General features: G+C 40.3%; 1 protein-coding gene across 3 annotated transcripts; it reads right to left on the reverse strand.

Annotated features, from left to right (window-relative positions):
* Window positions 1–1,646: 1,646 nt before the first annotated feature.
* UBQLN1 (ubiquilin 1) lies at window positions 1,647–24,437 on the reverse strand. 3 transcript variants are annotated; one of them, XM_064439496.1, is made up of 11 exons: window positions 24,140–24,437; window positions 16,641–16,792; window positions 12,735–12,850; window positions 11,309–11,571; window positions 10,360–10,518; window positions 9,573–9,708; window positions 8,845–8,987; window positions 7,812–7,895; window positions 5,172–5,287; window positions 4,685–4,853; window positions 1,647–2,839 (listed from the first exon to the last, which is right to left on the reverse strand). In XM_064439496.1, exons 1-11 carry the CDS (start codon window positions 24,293–24,295, stop codon window positions 2,687–2,689), a joined length of 1,647 nt encoding a protein of 548 aa, XP_064295566.1. In that variant the 5' UTR covers window positions 24,296–24,437; the 3' UTR covers window positions 1,647–2,686. The 3 variants fall into 3 exon arrangements, with proteins under 3 accessions (XP_064295566.1, XP_064295564.1, XP_064295565.1); XM_064439494.1 differs by having other exon boundaries at window positions 9,465–9,708; window positions 24,140–24,436; XM_064439495.1 differs by lacking the exon at window positions 7,812–7,895 and having other exon boundaries at window positions 9,465–9,708; window positions 24,140–24,436.

Raw genomic sequence — 24,437 nt, forward strand, 5'->3', positions numbered from 1 at the left:
GAGAATGTAAAAGGAACGTAGTCACCATAACACATTGGAATTAATCAGAAGTTCAGCCCAGCCACCCCCAACCTCCAAGAATTGTCTGAATTTGGTTGGAAAGCAAAGGGGTTTAACCTCTGCCAAACTGTTCAACCCAACAGTGGATCGTGACAAGGCCAACCAAGAGATCTTGCACTTTCTCCAGTACCATGCATCAGAAGTATTTGATCAATTTACTTACTGGCAAAGAGACAAGATCACGGGACAGTGAGTGAAACTCCTCTTCTGTGAGAAGAATACAATGCAGTTACTGCCAACAAAATTGCACGTGGCTTTTCCAAAGGTTTTTAAATTAGACTATATGCTGATGTGTGCTCAACTTTTCATTTATACCGCATTATAATTTTGCTTCAAACTGACTGTGCTGGTTTTTGCTGAGAAGGGGTTAATTCTCTTCACTGTGGTGCCTGTGGTGGTCGGACCTTTCCAGACCTTTCCAGCTTCGTGCAATGTGGGCAGGGGTCCGGGAAGGGCGGGGCCACGGCAGCTGACCCCGACTGGCCAATGGCACATTCATCCCATACCATGTGACACCATGACCAGTAAATTAACGGCAGCCGTTGGCGTGGGGTGGTTGCTGCTCAGGGACTGGCAGCTTTGGGTCAGTGGGCGGCTGCATCACATGCAGTTTCTTTTGGTGGTTCATTCCCCCTTCCCCCGCCCCACCCCGGGTTTTGCATCTCATTGTTTTCCTTTCCATTGCATCTTTTGTTGTTTTATTTTAATTATTAAACTGTTATTATCCCAACCCATGAGCGTTACCCTTCTGATTCTCTCCCCCATCCCACCAGTGGGGGAGTGAGCGAGCGACTGTGTGGGGCTGAGCTGCCAGCCAAACCATGAGTCTCTCTTGGTGCCCAACGTGGAGCTCGAGGGTTCAAGATAATAACAGCTGCTGGTCACAGCATCATGTTCTCATTTTTGCAGTTTTTGTCAAAGATTGATGTTGGTTTGTTTAGTCTGCTGTGTTCTGCTGTGATGAGTAATGTTTTGCCTACAAGATTTGTTATGCAGACACTGGTTTTCAGTTCTATCCAGTATTTGGGGTTTTTGCTGAAACTATTACTGTACTTTGGATACCACCTTGTTGAGGCGATTAGCCGCATTGCACGAAGCTGGAAAGGTCCAACCACCACAGGCACCACAGTGAAGAGAATTAACCCCTTCTCAGCCAAAACCAGCACATTGATCAACAACTTGGAGTTAAAATGGGTAGTTTTACACCATTTGCAAGCAATGAGTTTTAGAGCAGACTCAACTTATACCTGTACCATCAGAAGAAAGAGACTGTTGAAGCCAAGTATTTAAAAGCAATATAGGAATTGAGTGAGGATGTTCACAACTGCACTGACCTGCAAGGCCAATAAAAAGCGGATGCAATTCAGTAACATACAGTAGTGTTTTTTATTTCTTCTACCCCTACTTTATCATCATTAGTACGCCTCTTATGCTCTCCCCTCGACCTCACTCTCAAAGAGTTGTTCATTAATCTTAGCCCAGAGGTAGTGAATAGTCCCAGAGGTTACACTCAGATGCCAACTCTTAAGCTGGTCAGTCATCTCAAATTCTAGGTAATCATCAACTGCAAACACACAGAGACAAGATGCTTGAAGAGTCTTTAATTCACTTATTACCTGTGCACAAGAGAAGTAACTACCCATAAAAACTCAAAAGATATACAGTATTTTTTACATGGTAGTTAAAAGTAATTAGAATATCACATGACCGTGAGTGAAAGTATTGTTTCCAATTACAAATCAGAGTACATATTAGAATCTCGGTGGAACAAGCCAAAAAGCCTCAGAAGCTATTCCAGAGCACAAGGCAGTGCCCCTTTAATTTGCACAATGATAGAGGTAATTTAGTTAATCTTTGTGAATACTGAGACAATGTTACAATGCGAGTTTCTGTACAGTTAGATGTAAAGAGATAACCAGAACTGTAATTCTAGTATATTTTAACTGAACTTGCTTAAGCATTTTTGCTGAGATGGTTACCAAAGATGCTGGAAGATTCTACACCAAAAACATGTCTTACGAATTCCCCCTCTCTCCCCGGTTTTTTGCGTTACTTATGATCTCATTCTATTGCAGTGTGTAGAGCTCTAGAAATGAGCTGCCTCCATTGTATATATTGTTTTTATACAAATTAAAGCAAAAAATGGTAGATTACTCAGGTGGTAAAATCTTACAGCATTTTGCTAGCAAAAAAAGTACATGCCAAAATCACAGTAAGCAGTATGGGTACCCACAGATTGTAGCTTCAATTAATTTTTCTTTTCATTTATGTATTCTACATAAATTACTACTGAAGGCTAATGTTTAAGGAGTAAGCAAATTGGACAGTTGTAGGTCAGACAAAACCTGTTCACCCAACTGTGGAAGGTGACATCGTTTAAAAAAAAAACAAACAAAAAACATCACGAATGATGCAGAACAAAAGAAGTGTGATGCATGCAACGGATGCAACTGCATTGATTCCCACTGTTTGAAGAAAACTACTGCACTCCACCTTAAAATGTGTCAGACCAGTTTCAGTTGTAACAAGACAATCCCAAGAGTCAGAATGAAATAAAGCAAATATTTTAAGGATTTAAGAGCTGTTATCAAAAATAAATTAGATTTTTCAAGATAAAGAAACATTGCTATGAAGGCTGAGAGCCAAGGAGCCTTTCAATAGCTTCATTGATGTCACCTCCAGTTGCTATTAGAGCTTGTAAGTTTGCTTCATGGTTCAGAAACCCCATTGCACTCAGCTGCTCCAGTTGTTGCTGAAATCTAACTTCCGGATTTTCTAACTGCGAAGAACAAAATGTCAAGTTATAAAAGCATAACACATTTAGCAAAGCACAGTATTTAAACATAGGTAGTCCTGCACCACTCCCCGTCTTTAATAATTTCTGACATTTTTCAAGATCTTAAAACTATACTGTGACATAAATTCAATTCACACTTGAATTACTCTTTGACAAGTCAGAGCAGCTTCAATTTTAAGAGTAAGAGTGTAAGAGTACTTACACATGCCATTCTTGAACTACAGGAAAAGCTGCTGTTTGATAAAAAAATTAAAATTAAATTGCATAAATTCATGTCCTATGAACAGATTCTTAAACATATGCATATAGATTTTTTTAAATGGAATAAAGTTCAACCTAGCAATGACAAAGAGCAAGGATTATGATGTCACTGTCAGCAATGGTGAATATCACAGGCTTTTTTACTTCCTTGACATAAAATTCACCTCTTTTTTAATGCTCCAAGTATTTGTTGACTAAAGTTACCAAAAGTCTAGTTGTTAGAAAGCTACAGTATAAGGCAAACTGTCACCTGTGCTTTATGGGATGATCCTGCTCACATAAACTCACGGCAAAATTCTGCATGATTTCAGTGCTATGATCTTCAGTTCAGAGGCATTTTTGAATCAGAAGAATTATAGCAAAGTTATAGTCCCATACGAGCTACTGTAAAGAAAGTGAACCCTATCCCAGGAAAAACCAGCACAAATATGCTGGACTAGTACTGAGAAGTCACGGGGTCGATTTAGATACCAACACAAAACTTGTGCAGCTATTGCTAATTTTGCTTTTGTTCTAATTCAGTTTCATACATCATGACATCACTACCAGTATTTACAGTCTGCATGTGGTTTCCAAACCAATACAATGTAAAGATGTAATGTGAAATTTAAGAACTGGCCCCCACCTGCTTCTAAGCAAAACTAAACAGAATGTTGACCACTGGTTTAAGATTTGACAGCATAATAAGTCAAAATGAATGATAATATGGCTTTCTCATGGTGAGATAACAAGAGAAGAAGTCTATCAGATCAGCAAGCTGAACTAGCTCACCCTGTGGCAACAGAGGAGGAAAAAGCAGGACCACCCCTTCCACCAGCAGCCTGCTATTACACTGAGTATGTACCACAGTGTAAAGGTGGTACTCACACTCACACTCACAGCACTCACGAGAGTTAACAGCGTGTCTCCTTTAAATGCAGTCTTGCTCATCACCCTACAACTACTGGCAATGCTGCTTTGGTTGACTTCTGGAGCTCTCTGGAAACCCTTAATCCCACACAGTATTAACAAAATGCCTCTCTGGAAACTGATAGTCCCACTCAGTATGTTAACAGAATGCACTGCAGACTGGACTTGCAGGATGCCAGTGAAGCCACACAACAAGTCTATGCTCTAACTAACCAAAGCATGGCTATTTCAAAGTGTAGGTGAGAGACTTAGTTACAGCGAGAGTGTAACAGCAACACAGACAAAACCCACAGAGGTAATGGCGTTCAATATGCCTAAGCTTTTCTCTTGCCTCAGCCCACACTTCATTTGCCAGTGAACCTTAGCATCTCAATCTGCCTCAAGCTTTCCAAGTATTTCAGAAGTTCAAGGGTATGAAGATGAGTTTATAAAAAAAAAATCATCAACTGTTCAGAGGACACTTTTACTCAAATTTTATGTTTTCCAGCATTTACTTGCATGGCTGCAATACCACTTTTAACCCTCCTCTGCTCTCCTTTGACGAGAAGCATCCAGAGAGCTTTCCTCTCAACTATCAGCCTCCCTTCTAGCTGTTTATAATGAAAAAATAAAGGAAGAATTTAAAAAAAAAATCTAGAATATAGTGATGTACTTTACCTGAGTATTTGCACCAGCAAGTGCCTGCAACATTTGCTGAACAAACTGCTGGTGACCAGGCTCAGCAGTTCCTGATACTGGACTTGTACTTTCACTGGGAACAGAACTAGGTACAGTGGACCCTATAGGAGCTCCAGTGCTTCCCAATCCACCTAATGCAGGATTAAATCTGCGGAAAAAGAAATATAGCACTTGAATAATAAATACTGGCTTGTCTATTCTCATTTGTTTAATTACTGAGTAAAAATCCTGTCAAAGAGGGAATGACAATTTAAGTAAAGTACTAAGACAAAGACCAGAGTCATCACTATTTAGAAGTGGATGGCAGGCAAAATGTGACAAATTCTAATACAAGTTTAGTTAAAAAGTAGAAGAGGCAGGAAGAGGAGTCTTTAATAAAAACTGTGTAAATCTCTACATGTAAGAAGAATGAACAACATAACACAAGAGAAAAGTTCTTGTCTAAATTGATAAGACTGATTCTTACCCTGGTATAAGCCCCGGTGCTTCTGCTGCCAGTGTCTGCAAACCCTGCTGTATCTGTAGCAAAGCCTGCATTGCTCTAGGGTTTGACATAGCTGATAAGGTGTCAGGATTCTGCATCTAAGAAAACGAGAGAAACTCTTAATCATATGCAGATGTTCAAAGTTAATCTTTATCACTAGATTTTTTTAGAGCCTAACATAATTTCAGAACTTGTTTTTCAACTTTGTATTTGAATATTTACAGGAAATGCTTTGGTGTTTTTTTTTTAAACTTTCATAGGAGGTCATGAATGAACTCTCTAGATGTGGACAAAGTCTTTCAAATGAGAAGTACATTAGGAAAAGTATTTTTCATTACCTCTTCTAGCAGACTTCATCTTTCAAAGCCATAGGACTGTTATTAGTCCAACATCATTCTCCTGTATCATACTAGTGGTAAGCAACAACACTGAACACAATGAAATTTTACCAAGAGATACCTAAGAAAAAGTTCTGCAATAATTTTTTTTTCCTAGCTAAATTCAGACCACAGCAGTTTGAGCATGACTATTTTAGTATCTGTAGCACCAGAGAAATGCGAATATATGCACTGCAAAACGTAGTAGCAAGCAAATTCCCTGAGGTCCCTTCCAACCTGTGATTCTGATTCTGTGAAATGTGTAATATTCAAGGGCCCTCACTCTAGTGTGACTTCAGTTAAGAACTGGCTTTCACATCCACAGATAATTAAAAGGCATTTCTGAAATTAAATGTCCAGAAACATGAGTATTTCAGATACAAAAGCAAAACTAATGGCTTATGCTCACCTCTGCTTAGAGGTGCTGCAGCTAAGTGAAAAGTAATGTTTCACACACAAGTGACAGTCTTGGTAGCTAGACCTACTTCAAAGAGCAGACAAGCTTATTAATCTTAGCAGCCTTCACTTGGCAACTAGACCAAATTCCTTCTCTGCAAAAACATTTTTGATTCACATAGAAATGCGCATATTATGGACAAACTTCCTCTGGTGCAAGGGAGAACTGCAGAATAGGACATGAAAACCTCTAGTCTGGAATATGGGTACATAATGAGACTTTAGCATGGCAAGTTGTTAATCTCTTGGACTATTATTTTCCTGACAGCTTAAAGTCAGAGAATAACTAAATATATAGCTGGCAAAGTTTACCTAAATTTTAAAGAGGGAAACATTTTGGGTTCTCCAAAGAAAGCTGCTGCATTTAATTTTAGAAAATATTTAAATCACAACTTACCGTCTGATATTTGCAGCTGTTTCACAGAAATGGTGGCCCAACAATTCTCAGAGCACTTAGGTGACCTGGATCATGTCTCTATTAATGTTATTAATTCCAGCTGTTAAGTAGCTGCAACTCTTGTTAAGAGTCATATAAAAGCTGCAGATGGAGCAGCTCACAGGTGAGTTTTCCTAGTTCTACTACTCAATTGCCCTTTATTGCAAAAACTGCCTTCCACTACGGAGAGGAACTTTCTATGGTTTCTGTCACCCGATCCCATAATACAAACACCAGTGGATAAGCAAGGAAGACTGAGCTGCAATATTGTCAACATTCTGCGAATACCCAGATATTTTTCCACTTCACTTTACCTGCTAATGCTGCTGATCATCTGACCTAACATAGTGAATACAACAGAGAAACTAGCTGTGCAAATAAACCCCAAGGTGATACTCATAGAAGGAGATACCCAGAGGAAACAAATTATTCCTACTGTGGCCTCATTAATTACCATTTATGCATAGATTTCAAAACATACATGAAGTGCTTGCTCTTCAAATACTGAGTCATCACAAGTGGTGGCATTACAAAACACTATAGCCCTTCATGTGGTTGAAACAATTTAAACAGTTTCTTCTGAACACTGAACTTGCTACTGTAATTCATGTATGTATTAATTACTTACAAAACTGCCTGTGTACAATCAGATCTCAGGAATGCACATCTACACTAATTTGCAAGGACTGCCTAATGATAGAACTCATGCATTGCATTAAGTTTTCAATTTCTAAAAAAGTCTTGCTTGCTCCTATTTAGGGAACACAGTACTACTACACACTGTGACAGCTAATATCAAGCATATACCTGCACTGCAGGCACAGTGTTACGAGGGGAAGATAGCAGTACAGCAGCCTTTACAGGCAAAAGGCTTCAGAACCCACTTCTTTTGAATTAGGTAATGACTTGGGTCTTTCAATGTATGCTGCAAGATCTCTTTACCCAAACACTTAAGGCAGGTCTGAAGAGGTATGAGAAAAGCATAGTGAAACTTTATTCTAGCAGTAGGTAAAGTACTGATCTTTTAATTTATGATACAAATCACGTCACAAGCTGGTGTTCTTTGGCTGATGTGTAGGAAGAAAAATTATTCCTTGCAAGCAAAGAAGCAAGAGCAAATCCAAGCAGCTGTGCTAGCCACAGACAAAAATATCCACTAAAAGTCAGGTTTAACTGATGAAGGGGATAGAGACATTAAGCCAGAATTTATTATCAAGGGGCAATCTAAGGTGGTGTCTAAAGCTAATACGAATATATTACAGAATCTAGCTTTTAGCCACAGACACACACTAGTTTACTAAAAATATTGCTCATTGACTTGCAGGCATGTTAACAGCTAGTATCTCATCTTACTTGCTGAAGGAAAATAGGAAGTTGCTGTCTCATTTGTTCCTGAAGTTGAGGATTTCCAGCAAATAAAGGATTATTCAACATCATCTATGGGGAAAAAATATTTCGCTTCAAAGATAAAGCAGTAAAAACCACAGGGGGTTTTAAGACAACAACTTACATGCCAATAGTCTATGAACACAACCTCACAGAATAATCATCATCTACTACTTTGGCTTAAACTTATTACAAACCACCAGCCAGAACATGTTGCAGGCATTATTTGTTGTTGTTGGTTTGGTTTTGTTGTTATTTTGGTATTATTTGGTTTTTGTTTCGATCTTTTAAGTGAATGAATTGCCAGATCCTTGCCAAGACAACCTCATTACAAGAAAATCCTTTTCTGCTCAGCCTCCACTACAGATCTAAATAATAATTTCCCTATAAACATCATCTGAAGTCAGGGATACTTTCCAAGTGAGTATTTAACACAGAAAAGATATTATTTTTTAATCTCAGTTCAGGATTTGACTTTGGATATTACTTAAGTAAAATTTGAAAGCACTTCTATAATACCATTCATAAAACACCACCTGCACTTTTACAGTGAGCACAGGTCACAAAAGACAAGTTAAAACCAGAATAACAACTAGATATGGCATCAACTCCTCTCCTTGTCATGTCTTTCCTCCCAAGCTAGTGGGGTATTTATTTACTGGCAGATCTACATTAATTTACAACCACAGTATTCGTTTTGTCTAACTCGTTCTTATGCTGGGTCAGAAGCTTAGTGCTGTACATAACACACAAACTTACAAGTTATTTTAGAAGCATGAATAGTGTGATGTCCAACTACAAATTGAAGAAGCTCTCTGCAACAAATTCTTAAGTGTAGGTAGGTAGTAATTTCAGTGAGTTAGGCATTAACACTAAAAACTGGGCCATTTACCACAGTTGAGATGTTTGCATAACTGAAAATTTCACTGTATCAGAGATGCAACTCTTTTTTTGTTTTTCTTCAATTCACACAATACATTACTACACCAAATGCATTTACCTGTACTGCCAGATCAGGATTTTGGCTTAATGACTGCATCATGCTTCTCATATAGGGTGCAGACAACATATTCTGCATAAGTTGCGGGTTTTCTGTTATTTGCTGTAATAAGCTCTGCATTCCTGGTGTGTTGAACATACCAGCTTAAAAAAAGTAAGAGGCCACTTTAGTAAACATCCTGACTATTATCACAGGAATTAGACTACATAAAACGAGGATATAAGCACTTGGTCTCTAAGAATTTTAGTCTCTGAAATACACCTCAGTGTGGTTCTGCTTAGAGAGATGCATCTACCCTAGAAGTTAAGACAGAGGTTGTATCCCACAAGCAGTACCAAAGTACCCACATTATTAGCTGTTTTCACATTTGCCTCCAAAGAAGAATACTATTATTCACATAGAGATTCTCCACCTTTGTTATTTTAGGGCAATACACAAGTACTATTATCCAAGTTTACTCTTCATGTTTGTTTTACTACAGGGGACTTTCATACTAGTCCAACGTTCTACGAAAGTAAATAGCAATAAAAGCTTTGAACCAAAACCTCTTTCTAATGAAAGAATCATTTCAGCAAACTCCCAAGTATGTGAAATATATGTAACTGCAATCACACACATACCTCCTAGTCCAGGTCCCAAATTTGGTACAGTTGAGCCCTGTCCCGCACTGTCAGAGGTGCTGTTTCCAGCACTACTACTGCCACCGCTCTCACCACTGGTGCTGGTACCTGTTGTGGAAGCCTGTGAGCTGGACTGAGGAGCCCACGGGTTTGGTAGAGGATCTCTATTTTCTGTACGAGATGGCTGACTGTCCCCTCCTGTTGGTGCATTGCTTACTAGAGAAGCAAACGGGTTACCTCCAAACTATAGAGGAAAGAAAGCAAACATGTATCATCTACTAAAGTAAACCACTTTTTAGTCTGCTATAAATAGCAAGTTACCTTTCCAAAATTACACATGAAGATAAATGTTGATGGCTCTTGATCAGTTATACTCACCATCCTGCAGTAATTAACTGTAAATATTCTGAAAAGACACCAACATTGAAAGATACTAGCACCTCCAAAAAACATTAAATCACATTTCTTTTTGAAAGCAGTGTTGCGACTACATGGGTATTTTGATCACAGTAGAATTATAACTTTCATGCTGGTTTCCAACCTCAAAGTCGTTTTTTCTTCCTGTCTTGGGTTCGCAGCTGCTAAACACAGCCTTAAAAAAATTTCCTGGACCTCAGAATTTTAGGGAAAAGAATGGAAGGAATTCAAATTTACATAATACAGAAATCCATTAACTTCAAAATAACTTCTCAAACACACAAAGTGATATCTGTATTTCTTCAAGCTTAGAAAAGCATAGAGTTTTTAAAGCTTTCCTCTCAAGAGGAAGAGGCCATGTATTGACTTCAAGTCCCAAGAAATCTTTTGTCAAGTATACATTTAGAAATATACATTACCTACATGCCTTTATTTAAAAAAAAAATTACTTTCAGTGGCACTTGCAATCTTCTCTCACCTGTTCCTGTGCTGCATTCAACATTGGCTCCTGAATATCTGTGTACATACGTCGTAAGGCATTGTATCCACCTGGTATACTTTCTAGGTTGCTCAAGGCTCGGTCTTGGTTTCGCATCATTTCTTGCATCATTGCAGGGTTTCTAGCAAGTTCTAGTGTCTAGGGAAGTGGAACATTTAATCTGTATTAATAAGAAATCAGTTCTAAAGTGAAAACATCAGCATTTGGCAATAACTCAGTTACTACTGTATTATCCAGTTTGAAGTTATGGCTAAAGTCAAATCAAGATGTCAGATTAGTGGGAGTCAACTGAATTAGATATTTAGCCAGCATTCTACCACAATTGTCACTATGTTGGTCAGGTCAGGAAGCACTGGCTGAAGAGGAGAAAAATATTGAATGAACTATTTTCTTCTTTCTTGATCTTTTCAACACAATATACTCCTACCATTTCTAGCATAGTTACAGCAGGCAGACTATAATATGAACTTTAAAATAAATACCTACATTTTCAAAAGTACCCATTTGTTTTTTGATATCTTCTGCCACACAATGTATCTTACATACTATCTAATTTTGAAAGCACTCAGAAGTTAAATGAAAATGTGTGGTATTTTGGAGAATTACTACTTCTGGTAAACTCATCTATACAACAAAAGATTTCAAGTACACACAGGGACATCTAACTCTAACCTCAGAAGACATGATTACACAGCCTTCAGAGTCTTTCAAAACTATTCTGCAGATTTTCTGAATTATCAGTCTATTTCAGACATTAACAACTAGAAATACAAATATCAGCTGCCTACAGCATCCTTTTATGGATTTTTTTAACAAGCCTAAATACTTAAAGAATGTTTAAGCACTTGACTAAGCGTGTCCAATTCCTGCTCTGTTGTTCACAGTTACAGTATAATCAAAGGTCATGAACTTAGAGAGATCTACATACCTGTCTCATTATATCTGGATTATTCAGCATGTGACTGATTTCTGGATTTCTCTGTATCAGTTGCTGCATTTGAGGGTTAGCCATAATTAACTGCCTCATCAGCTCAGGATTTGAAAGCATGCTCTGAACAAATGGATTTTCCATTATCTGAACCATCATTTCTGGGTTGGACATAAGTTGCCGTTGCATCTGACTTTGCAACTCTGAGAAGTTTGATGTATTAAATCCCAGGCTACTCAGACCTGCCAAACCTCCAAGGCCACCTTTAAAAGGATGAAAAAAAATATAATTGAACTTTCAGCTTATAGTATACTTTTAACATACCCAGGTTCTTTCTAAACACAAAAATACTTGAAACATCCCACACTTCAAAATAGTGAAAAAGAATGGAAAGTCCATCTTTGCAAGGCTGTTAAGGAGTTATCCACCAAGAGTTTGCTTCTTTAAATAACAAGATATATAACTAAAAATCCAACAAACCGCCTCGGAAATACACACAACATTTAGGGCCCCAAAACTCAGACATCCCTTGCATCTTAGCTGTGGAAAATGAGAAGAAAAGCTGTTAGAATTTTAACAAGTTGTATGTCCCCCCACCCTGCAACACTTTCCAATGCATTTAAAATCATTGTTTATCTGTCTCCTCTTGGTTAGACTACAACCAAGAGAGATCTCCCAATATGACTCATATTCCCTATTCTAATTAAAAATAGAGCTCTTCTTACTAATGCACCAAGAACTAATTATGCTTTGAATTCCCCTCCTTTGCCAAGTCCAAACAAAAAGTTTCAGAAGGTACTAGTCAGTCTGAAGAACTGTTTACACCTAAGAAAGCAATTGCTTACTCTGGTTAGCTTTTCCAATTCTACTCCTACCCACCCCCTAAAAGCAAATGAGGTGAAAAAACAATGAACCAAAAACCCTACTGTGATTACAGAAATAGTGTTTTTAAGTCAACAGACTGCAACCTCTTTATTCATGAAAGAGAAGACTGATATCACTATCAGACTCAGAACCTGAGAAACACTGAATTGTTAAGTTTAGCAGCAATTTTGTTACTTTTGTTCCAGATCTTGGCTTCATGTTACAGGTCCAACTTCATCAATACTCTCCTCACAGCAATTCAGATGCACTTTTAAGGAGCACAAGGACACTGGAAGGATTTTCATTACCCATAGTCCCAGAATATAACATCAGTGGCACCTTACTACTGAAGGAAAAACAGCACATATAAAATTAAGAAAACAACCGTCCTCTGATAACTTACTGATCAGAAACCTTCTACATCCAGTAACATAGATATCTGTAATAAGTTTTTTGCCTTTTTTTTTGTTTAAAGTTCTGTCTACATTATAATAAAGCTTCAGGGACAGTTACCTGAATCCAAGTAAAGATACCCACTATGCTACCTAACAAATATTCTTACCCAAGCCAAAAGGGTTACTACTTGCTGAAGCTGCTGTTGAGGTACTACTGCTTGATGTTGATGTAGTAGCAGTACTCCCAGTGGCATTTCCTTGTTGACCTGGGTGCTCCTGTGATCTAAAAAAGCAAGTTTAAGAGTTGCAAGATTAATAAGTTAATTTAAATAATGCCATTAAATACAGGAATACCTTTTCATGTAACAGACAAGGAAAGTTCTCAAAGCAGTACAGAAAAGTAGACAAGCCTGAAAACTTGCAGTTCATAGTGCTTCTATGGAAGCTGGAGATATATACACTCAAGATAATGGTTTGAGTGTCAAATCTGTAAGCCTCAAGACTTTGAAATTCCTGCCAAGTGCACATGATCTTTTATATCCACTTTGCTGTTATGTTTCCTCCTGTTACTTGTGAACGAATTACAGGTGTTGACTTCGAACTCTGTATTCAGAAATTCAATGCATCTGCACTGCCCATTGCTAATCACTCACTGCTACACTGACACTGTATAGGCCAGCTTACAAGATCATACTGGAAGCCTGCATCATTCTAGAAAACGTAGTGCTGTTATAAAATTACCTTTTTTTTTCAACAAGGATTGTCTGGGATATATGAGGATTCCTGTTTGAAAGTTACACGTCTAATATTGTTTAGAAGGGAAAGGATCATCCTCAAATCTAGTTTTGGAAAGAACTTTTGTTTATTCAGACATATGGCAGCAACAGTAGCAGCAGCAGTCAACAGAAAAGTAAATGGTATAGTGTACAGTGGTTTGTAGCAATCCAGTCTTGATACTCATGGCTAAAAATCAGCAACTGCCAGGCCACACTGGCAGGGTCTAAGTCTTGTCTTTTGGGTCAAGCATAAAATCCAGGTACCTTACTAAAAAGAATGTTGAGATGGTTCAGGGCTATGTTATACTTTCTCAAAGCTGAATTCCATTGTGCTGGGAATTCTTTTTAGCAGGTCTTATGAGCATACTTTTAGTTTATTCAAGCAAAGCTAGTAGGTGAAAACCTTACTGCCTCATTTGAAAATAGGGTAGATACATGCAAAGGGTCTGTAATTTTTTGTTTGTACATCCCTGTCGGAGACATGATTAAAACATCCTGAACGTAATGGTAATACTCCTCTAAAGTTATACAAAAAGTGGGAGAGAACTGAGACATAGACTGCAATGCTGACAGGACCAATGCAGGGACACCAAAAATTCCCCAAAAGCCATAAATGTGGCATTGCGCAAAGATGTTCCTTTGCCCAGAGGCAAAGTGCAAGAAGGTACAAGACCGGCACTGTTATTTCAGTGTGTATAGTAATTGTAGGTCCAACGTATGACCCTCTGAAGGTTCTGCAAGTTAAAAGCATCCTGCTATCACTACTCTTGAAGCCTCTCTGCCATACTCAAGACTGGAGGCAAAAAAAAGCAGAAGTCATTACAACAGCAGAACGTAAGTTCAGATGCACGAAGCACAAAATTGCAGTATTAGCTACTACTGGGTATAAGATTGGGATGGCTATCAGCTCTACATTTCAGGATGGGGAGGCATAGGGGAAGGAAGTGAGACCTCTGCGAGTGCAGACAAAAGGGTTTTGACAGAGAGAGAACTCCAGGACAGACAAGACAGTCCTGCCAGAATGTAAGCTCCTCACACCAACACACCAGCAAGCAGGCTGAGGGTGCACAAGAAGCTGGGAGGGGACACGACTGGGACAGCTGACCCCAAATAACCAGAGAGATATTCCAGACCATGTGACATCATGCTCAGCATACAAAGCTGGGTGAAGAAGGAGGAAGCAAGGGAAACACCATCACTCTGAACGTTGTCTTCCCAAGAAAATAGAGCCCTGCTTTCCTGGAGATGGCTGAACACCTGCCTGCCAATGGAAAGTGGTGAATGAATTCCTTGTTTTGTTTGCTTGCATGTGGGGCTTTTCCTTTACATATTAAACTGTCTTCATTTCACCCACGAGTTTTCTCACTTTTACTCTTCTGATCCTCTCCCCCATCCCACTGAGGGGGAGTAAGCAAGTGGCTGTGTGGTGCTTGGTCACCAGCTGGTGTCAAACCACAACAGTTAGTAATAGGCCTCTGTGACATGCTGAGGCCTGGAAAGGGAAATCTTTTCTCTCCTAAGTTCCATGCTCTTTCCTTCATCACCTGATCTCTTCCTATAGGAGGAGACCCTTACCACAAACAAGGCTTACATAGAACAGGAGAAAGACAACTTTCAGTCTAGAACACACACGTTATTGACGAAGCAAGATATATATCCCTCAACAGAATCTTACCCAACTTGCTGTAAGGATTTTTTAGTTGAAGCTTTTATGTCTGGGCACTCCACAGGAAGTAATGTGCAGATGACATCATGCATGCGTTTTGTAGTTGGCGAACAGAGCTAAATCCAGTTCGCAGCCAGGGCAGAAGGAGTGTTCCCCAGGGCTCAGTTTTGGGGCCAGTCTTGTTTAACATCTTTATCAGTGATCTGGGTGAGGGGATTGAGTGTGACCCCAGTAAGTTTGCAGATGACACCAAATTGGGTAGGAGTGTTGATCTGCTCAATTGTAGAAAGGCTCTGCAGAGGGACCTGGACAGGCTGGATCGATGGGCTGAGGACAACTGTATGAGGTTTAACAAGGCCTAGTACTGGGGCCTGCACTTGGGCCACAACAACGCCATGCAACACTACAGGCTTGGGGAAGAGTGGCTGGGAAGCTGCTCAGCAGAAAAGAACCTGGGGGTGCTGGTTGACAGCTGGTGGAACATGAGCCAGCAGTGTGCCCAGGTGGCCAAGAGCATCCTGGCTTGTATCAGGAATGGTGTGGCCAGCAGGAGTAGGGAAGTGATCGTGCCCCTGTACTCAGCACTGGTAAGGCTGCATCTCAAATAATGTGTTCAGTTTTGGGCCCCTCACTACAAGAAGGACGTTGCCCTTTTCTTGACACACTCCAGCACTTCAACAAGCTGGTGAAGGGTCTGGAGAACCAGTCTTATGAGGATTGGCTGAGGCAGCTGGGGTTGTTTAGCCTGGAGAAGAGGAGGCTGAAGGCACACCTTATTGCTCTCTGTAACTACCTGAAAGGAGGCTGCAGTGAGGTAAGTGTTGGTCTCTTCTCCCAAGTAACTAGTGATAGGATGAGAGGAAATGGCCTCAAGTTGCATCAGGGGAGACTTTCATTGGGTATTAGGAAAAATATCTTTCCTGAAGGAGTGGTCTCAGGCATTGGAACAGGCTGCCCAGAGAGGTGGTGGAATCACCATCCCTGGAGGTGTTCAGAAAAGGTGTAGACATGGCTCTTCAGGACATAGTTTAGGAGGCTTGGTGGTGTTGGGTTGATGGTTGGACTTGATCTTAGAGGTCTTTTCCAACCTTAATAATTCTATGATTCTATGAAATAGCTCAATTCATGTAACTTTCATCATTTTAAAGTTTCCTCACCTATACAACAACAAAAACTATTTTAAAATTCAATTCTTTCTGTTCAGTGAAATAAATTAGTTGCACTAAAGCAGTTCTCAAAAATTTTCTTTCCTTGTTTTACCAAAACACTGAATAAGGATTCACTGGATGTTTTCACATGTGAAAAGACAAGCTGCACAACATATCTTTATGGACAATAAGTGCTGCTATCTGAGGAGTACAGAGCCAAAACACAGCTAGTACTCAGCACTAAAACAAAAAAGAAATAACAGAAGAGAGACTTCCATTTTAGAAACATGACTCCAATTAAAATACAAGATAAACCCCCAAAAAAGCACTGTAATTTCAGACTGGTTTTCTACGCCAACTGTTGACTAAGGAGCTGATAAAAGTGATTTGGCCAAATCCAGGTTTGTCCAACAGAAAACTTAAGAATTAAGAATATTTCTACTTCTTCAAGGTAAACAGAAGATCACTCATTAGGAAGGTTACCTGTTTTGCGTTTTGATAACCAGGTGAACAGTGAGTCCATCATGAATTCCATGCTGAGTCAAAGTATCTTGATCTTTTAAAATTTTTCCAGCAAATATCAACACAAGCTGATCAATGTGGGACTTGAAACGCTTAGAGATTTCTTCCTTGAACTAAAGAAAAAAGTTAAGATTATACATTTATGTAATTGAATACTGAACTATACTTTTTTTAATAAGGACAGGCTGTTTTGTTCACATTTAATGTATTACCCCACTTGCACTGCATATTTTTACACAATCTAGAAATTCTTTATTAAGTTTTCTCAATTTTTGTCCATAGAATGATGGGAAATAGTTGTGGGTTTTTTGTACAATAAGTACCAGAAGAGTTTCAGATCTAGATCACTAGTTCTGTAACTATCTACAAAAATCTGACTCCACTTGAAGACTACTGTGACTTCAATCAGGCATGCATCCATGACAAAAAGTATATACTAGTATACATACCACTTATAGATATACATATATATTCACACTGTAAAGTATGTATATAATGATATACTAGCAAGTATACACTAAGAGATATAGATACACACACACACACCACTGAAGGCACCCATTGCTGAAAGACTGAGGATGCAATGTCACAAGTAAAGTAAGTCTGTCCACACTTTTGCTGGAACTGCACAGTGAAGTATCCTCTCAGACACATTTTTACTGCCTTCCATGCGTCAAAACTAGCATTCGTTTCCACACAAGCAAAAGTTACCTATCAGGTAGCTCTGCTTTCTCATTCAGCTGATGACATATCTACATGAAATGAGACTGCAGCCCAGGGCATGGTGAACAGCCACATTCTTCACCTGACCAGGACAATCATGTCCTCATTAAAACAACTGAACATGGAAGCCCACTGTATACCTTCTTGCCCTCCTAGCCAATAATAACCAGGTTAAGCTTTGATTGAATTCTGACTGAGATTTATTATACTCTGGAAAAATGCTCTTACCAAGAGCAAAAAGTTCACAAAATTTAAAAGGAAAGATATTGAAGAACACCACTAAGGAATGACTTGATTGTAAGAAAGCCAGATAAATTTACTTAACAAGACTAGTCACTAGGCTAAGTATTTTTAAAGCGATCCCAGGCATTTAGAAATCCATTCAGAAGGTCAGCCTATTGAACATTTTAAAATTAAGTTGACCACACTACTTTAAAAAACACCCCAAACATCCTACGGAATTCTCACTCCATATAGGAAAAGATTCATTTTGCAGTTAGTTATTAATAATTACATTTTATAACACGCAGGACTAAAAGTAAAATCCCACTGTATTACGCTTTGAAGGTTGAGTCTCTAACTGAAAGGTTTTATAGTATAGGAAGTGGAAAAAAAACCCAGATTAAAAAAAGACAGTCTGAGACACAACAAAGGTAAGAAATCTGTTCGGGCAGGAGGTTGCCCTTGGTTAGTCAAAAGTCTACTCACACAGGACAGGTTCCAGTTCTTGGGGAAACAACTTTTAAGGCAGCCTTTGTACTGGCTATATTTAGACTAGCATGTATTCCAGAAGGTCACCCAGTCCATTCCTTCCCAAAGTGGACTACCTACCTGAATTACTCCTGACATGTTTATCTAGTCTGTTCTAAGGCCCCCAGCAGCTTTTTCCAAAAAACCTATTCCATTATTTCACTATCTTATTTCTTCATTGTCCTGCCCACAATGGACAATGCAAGCAGACTGTTGTTCTCCTTAGAATAAAGGGTTGCAGCAAGACTAATCTTTCCTTGAGGGCCTTCTTCTAGTCTGATCATTCCCACCACTCTTTGGACTTTCAAAGCTAATTACATTGTTTTGTAAGTGTGGGGCTCAAAACCGGCCAAAATATTCCACACCAGTTCTTATCTATACTTAGTGGAACAACAGGATGAACCCCACATTCTGAAAGCTATATTCATATTTATAAGAAAAAGTGAGAAATCCATGTGGAAAAATGTGTAACACCACTGACTTTAACAGCTGTAAACTCTAGACCCTCTTCTGCAGACCAACTATTCAGGCAGTTGCTTCCAGATCTGCATTCTTCTGGTTAATTATTCCTAATACACATTCCAAAGTAACATAAAACCAGCAGAAATACTCACGATTTGGTACAAAGCTAATGCATAAGGATAAGGACTACCATACTGTGCCAAACCAAAGAGCAATGCAATTTACCCAAACTTATTTATTATTGTATTTTCCACAACATGTTGTAACAGTGAGAACCACAACTTAATTCTCACTGGAAGGCTGATGCTGTAGTATAAACAATATTCATAGAGTAAGTCAAATTGGAAGGGATCCATATGGATCACAGAGTCCAACTCCCTGCTCTGTGCAGGGCTACCTAAAACTAAACGGTACCACTAGGAGCATCATCCAGAGTTCAGGGAGGATCTGGATAGGCTTGGTGCCATTAGCACTTCCCTGGGGAGCCTGTTGCAGTGACCACCCACCCTCCCAGTGAAAAGTCTTTCCTAATGTCCAGTCTGAACTTTCCCTCAGGCAGCTTCACACTATTTCCTCCTGCCCTATCACTGGTCACCAGAGAGATGAGACCAGCACCTCCCTCTTCATTGCCCACCTTGGGGAAGCTGTAGACTGCAATAAGGTCACCCCTCAGCCTTCTCCTCTACAAGCTGTACAGACCAAGTGACCTCAGACATTCCTCAGAAGTCTTGCCCTTGAGACCTTTCACCATCTTGGTTGCCCTTCTCTGGACACACTCAGGTACCTTGATGTCCTTCTTATTACTTTACCTTAAACCAAGCCCTGTCGTGCATTTCTAGAAGCTATTATTTACTCATAAGGTCAAGGAAGCAAAACATTTATACAACATAACCAAACAGTACTTAATACTACCAGTATATGAGCATCAAAGGCTATACATTTCCTTTTCCCTACTTGCATGTAATGTCATTTAGATGATCTGAAAAAAGCAACTCTACAGTAAGACATGAATGCAACACCCAATATACCAAGACCCCCAAAATAACCTCTATAGCAGCATACATGCATGATCCAAATGCACAGTAGATCTCTTTCCAGACAGAGTAATAAAATTGTCAAGAATACTAAGCCAATTTTGGCTAACAGAGGCATATTAACATAAAAAGCCTAACAAGAAAAAACAACAACAACAACAACGTCAGGTCTTTTCATCAGCTTCACTTGCATTCAGCACAAGCTTGGGACTTCTGAAATAACAAGGTATAAGCAAGAGCAAGCCCTCTGTTTGGCACTTCATTCACAGACGACTGTCACATAAAACCCAGGTTACCGTGCAAGGTATTTTGCAAATGAGCCTGCTGTTTAGTGTTACTAGTCAAAAATACCACCAATAACAGATTAGGTTCGCAGACTTATATTTTTGCTGAGGCAGGATGAGAATCACCCATACATTTCTAAAACAGAACCCCAAAACCATTATCAATACTTGTGGGTTTGTCTTCTTCTAATTATCAGGATCTAATGTGCTGCTTCTGAGGTGCCATGTTTTAGCTGGGGTAGAGTTGATTTTCCTCACTGCAGCTGGCGTAGTGCTGTGCTCTGGACTTAGTATGAAAACAATGCTGATAACACACCGATGTTTTAGTTCTTGCTGGGCAGTGCTTGTACTAGTCAAGGACTTTTCGAGCTTCCCATGCTCTGCCGGGTACACAAGAAGGTGGGAGGGGAGGGAGTACAGCTAGGAGAGCGGATCCAAACTGGCCAAAAGGATATTTTATCACAATAACATCATGCCCAGTATGTTAACAGGGGGGAGCCGGCTGGGTGCAGCAGGCTGCAATCGTGGCTTGGGGGCTGGCAGTGTCGGTCAGCAGTCGTATCATTTGTAGTTTTGGTTTTTTCCCCCCTTTTTTATTATATTTTGTTGGGTTTTTTTCTTTTGCTTTTCCAATTCTCTCCCCATCCCACAGGAGGGGGGAGAGTGAGTGAGCAGCTCTGTGGTGTTCAGTTGCCAACTGGGGCTGAACTACAACAGTCCTTTTTGGCGCCGAACATGGGGCTCGAAGGGTTGAGATAATAACAGTTGCTGGTCACAGCATAGACTATTCTCAGGATTAGTTTGTCCTATCTGCACCATGCTCTTGTACTTGCTGTGTCTGTTAAAGATTGGTGCTGGTTTTTGGGGTCTGCTGTGCTCTGCCGTGATTAGAGATGTTTTCCCTGGCAGATTTGTTATTAAAACACTGGCCTTGAGTGTTATCGGTTATTTTGGTCTTGCATGAAAGCTTGTACCCAAAGTCCAGTAACACCTCATAGAGACAATTGGCAATTGTATCTCCTCCTCTGAGAGGTTTTTTGTGGAGGAAATACAGAATGGCACCTTAGCTACCTTCTTCTATAATCACAGGCGGAAGGAAAGCCCTACTTGACATGGGTAAAGTTTAAAAAGGATTAAAAACTGAAATATCAAAATGCATCTGTTACCCTGCAGAAAAGTATCTGCCCGCAAGACACTTCACAGTATTTTTTCAAAAAGGTATTCTTATTTTACTATATCTGCCCATCACTTATCAGAAAACACTTGCTAAGTACCACAGTTAGATAACTGATACTTTCGATTTACATTGAACTAAGCCAACTACCAGGAAAGTCAATATACCTTCTCCTAAAGGTTTTCATTCTACCAAATAGCCATCTACCATTGCTCTAAAACAATTTCAATCAAGCTTCCAAACTGAGGAAAAAATAGCTTAAGAAACGTTAATAGTCAGAGTGTGTTGCAAGGCAGACTCTATAAAAAGTCACACAGATGTCTTTCAAGGCTGAGACACCAAACAATGGAAAACCTGATACTATAAACAATTCACATACTCAAGTGCCTTGCTGCCAACAGAAAGCTAATTCATGACCCTGGAAAAGACAGCAGGCAAAAGAAACAGTTTTACTGAGCTGAAAAGTCAGCACTGACGGGGTCAGCTAAAGTCAGCAGGCTTACAGGTACTCATCTTTACTCACCATGTATTCAGGAAGCCTTTGCACAGAGCAAGATCAGTATCACACGCAGTTAACGAAGCAAATATTTGGTCCTTCTCCTAATACTGTGCCAAACTGTTCTCAGCACAATCAAATAGGTTCCAGAGAAAGAGACAGATGGGTGGCACTTGCTACCAACTGAACCCCCGAGTAGCTTTCTACTTGAAGGCTATTTTCCATTCCAGCTCACATGCTCACTGTTCTAGCTTCACAACACAGGATCAGCAGTAACAAATCCTACGTTGCTGAAGTGTTCCAACATAGGGAAAAAACTTCCCTAGCTTGGGATGGTTGCAGACCTGATCTACATTAATGGAACAACATAAAATACACTTTGTGTAGCCCTAAATTTGGCCCTGATGACCCAAAATGTTTACCTAAAAATCTGGATTTTTATTCTGGAAGTACTCTGAAGTGACTGCAAACAAATAAACAAGTCAACTCACTAGGCCATAACATTAGCTACAGAAACATGCAGCTGAATGGGTTTTATTTTGCTGTGTGAGTTTAGGGTTGCTTAGGGTTTTTTTCACCCTGAAAATATGGCAGGCATTGTAGACCCACCTACGCCAACAGAACAAACCACTTGCTGATCCCAGATGCTTCTGAACAGATGTTCAACCTGCTTTTTATTTAAGATTAACCCATTTTCAAGGCTGGCTCTAGAAACATCACATCTACTGTTGATGCTTATTATAAACATCAGCTCATTTTTACAGTTTAAGAGAAACCACCAATACTAGTCACACTACAGGGAGAGCGCATTTTTTAGCACTACGTATGACATTGTCTAGGACTCCAAGCAAACAGGCAACCCACAGGGGTAATCTTACTTCACAGGAATCAAAACAGAACTGCAGATCTAATCCGTTAACAGCAGCTTCCAAGGGAGACAACATTCAGAGTTTAATATATCTGTGGACAACAAAGACATTTTAAGCAGCGTACTCTATTAATTACCTAAACTTACATGGGTGCTTTCAGAAAAAACTAGTTTTCTGGCTAGCCTGTATAACTACTTCAGTTTTTTAAGATAATTGCTTATTTGAAAACCTGGGAGCCCCTCTGGCACTCACATTTGAGACAATCCTGTTAAAGTCAAACAGATAACAAAATTCATGTCCTAAGTAAATCTGTTTATATAATTCCTGCAGTACCCAAACTAACTGCAGACTGCTTTTCAGGACAAATGTGATCCTCAGCTTAGTTCCGGCAGATGAATCTCTTTTTTAAAAAAACAAAACCAAAACCCCCAAACTTGCAAAGACTTTTACAAAAACTGCATTGACGCTGCTACAAATCTATGGTGAACAGAGAAGTGAAAAGCACCCCTTTCAGAATGAGATTGCTGGGAACACAGTGAACAACATTAAAAAGCAAACACAGTCATTTTACCTTTGGGAGAAATGCCTAGATTAAGCTTGCAGAGAGAGTAGCTGATGGCATACAATGCTGCAGCTACCAAAAAACCGATGAAGACAAGAGAGTAGTCTCATCCGTCTGGCAGCTGGAGAGAAGACCTCGATGAAACTTATGTCTGGGATACTTATAAGCCAAACACTGACATAAAAAACACTGAATATAAAACAGAACTTCACTTTCTGGAGTATTTTAGCACAGCAATGTATACATACTTCACAAGCGGGAGACTCTTTAGCAGGCTTTACAGGGCCCCTACCTTACACTTTTATTACACTTTTTCTATGATTTGTAGCCTTCTAATCTTAAATAAATGAATCTCTAGACAATATTTGCATGGAAAACCTGCAAGAAAAACAGAAGAGTTACAGGAAATAGTGTCAATGATTCAATAGGTGTCACTGCTTCTTCTGAGCCAAAGGCACCGCGGGCCACAGGCTTCCACAAGGAAGCAAAAAAGACCCGAATAATTCAGGGTTATCTTACAGTGCAACCATGCTAAATACCATATCAATAACGAGCACATTTAAGTACAGTAAAAGGCACACTTTATTTGTACCGCACATTTTACAAACACACTCTAAAGACAGACTTCCCTAAAACGAAGGCAACTTTGCGTAACCCTCTCGCTGTTTTTAAAGGCAGTTTTGTATGAGGATAACTGCTGGCAAAACAGCGCTGCGACGCGGTGACCGCATACGTTCGCTATAGTCATGCCAGCCAGCCACCCTCCTACTTGCGGACTGAGTCAGCTCGAGGGGGCAACTCGCAGTTAGAAAGCGAGCTACATCCTCCTCCCGGGCCGGCTCTCGGGACTGCGGCAGGGAGAAGCCAGGGAAAAGCGGGTGAAGCGGTAGGTTTCCTCACTCGCCGCGCCAGCCTCAGACGGCGGCCGTCCTCTCGCAGGCCTGGTGCCCGCCAGGCAGCGCCCGAGCAGCTCCACGCGGGCAGGAGCTGCTTTGTCACCGGGAAGGGACCTCGCCCTGCTCGGGGCAGCAACGGCGGGCCCGGGGCTGCCTCACCCGGCCCGGGGGCTCCCGCCGGCCCTCCCCGGACAACCCCCAGCCCCTCACCTGCCGGATGCTGCTGGTTTCGGAGATGGCGAACTCCTCCTTTTCCTTGGGAGTCTTTACCGTCACTTTGATGATCCGCGGACCAGCCGATGCCCCGGGTGTGGGGGAATCCGGCGGGCTGCGACCCCCCGCGGGACCCTCCGCGCTCTCCGACATGGCGGGGAGCGAACGGAACGAGGGGTGCGGGGGAGAAAGGGTGATGAAGGAGGCGTGAGACCGAACTGACCTGCAGCACGGCGCAGCGCCCAGCCCGCACTACCCGCTCCTGCGCCGGCGGGCGGAAATATGTCCAGCTCCG

This window comes from Phalacrocorax carbo, chromosome Z (genome assembly GCF_963921805.1).
Source record: "Phalacrocorax carbo chromosome Z, bPhaCar2.1, whole genome shotgun sequence".
In the NCBI taxonomy this organism is placed as follows: domain Eukaryota; kingdom Metazoa; phylum Chordata; class Aves; order Suliformes; family Phalacrocoracidae; genus Phalacrocorax; species Phalacrocorax carbo.

Bases quoted from the DNA above. Each gene is read 5' to 3' on its own strand.
- UBQLN1 (XM_064439494.1), bottom strand. From the start codon at position 24,295: ATGTCGGAGAGCGCGGAGGGTCCCGCGGGGGGTCGCAGCCCGCCGGAT. The intron at 11,572-12,734 runs GTAAGAATATTT...ATCCTTTTAAAG, and splicing joins TAGTAACCCTTTTGGCTTGG to GTGGCCTTGGAGGTTTGGCA. The intron at 7,896-8,844 runs GTAAATGCATTT...TTTTCCCCATAG, and splicing joins ATCCTGATCTGGCAGTACAG to ATGATGTTGAATAATCCTTT.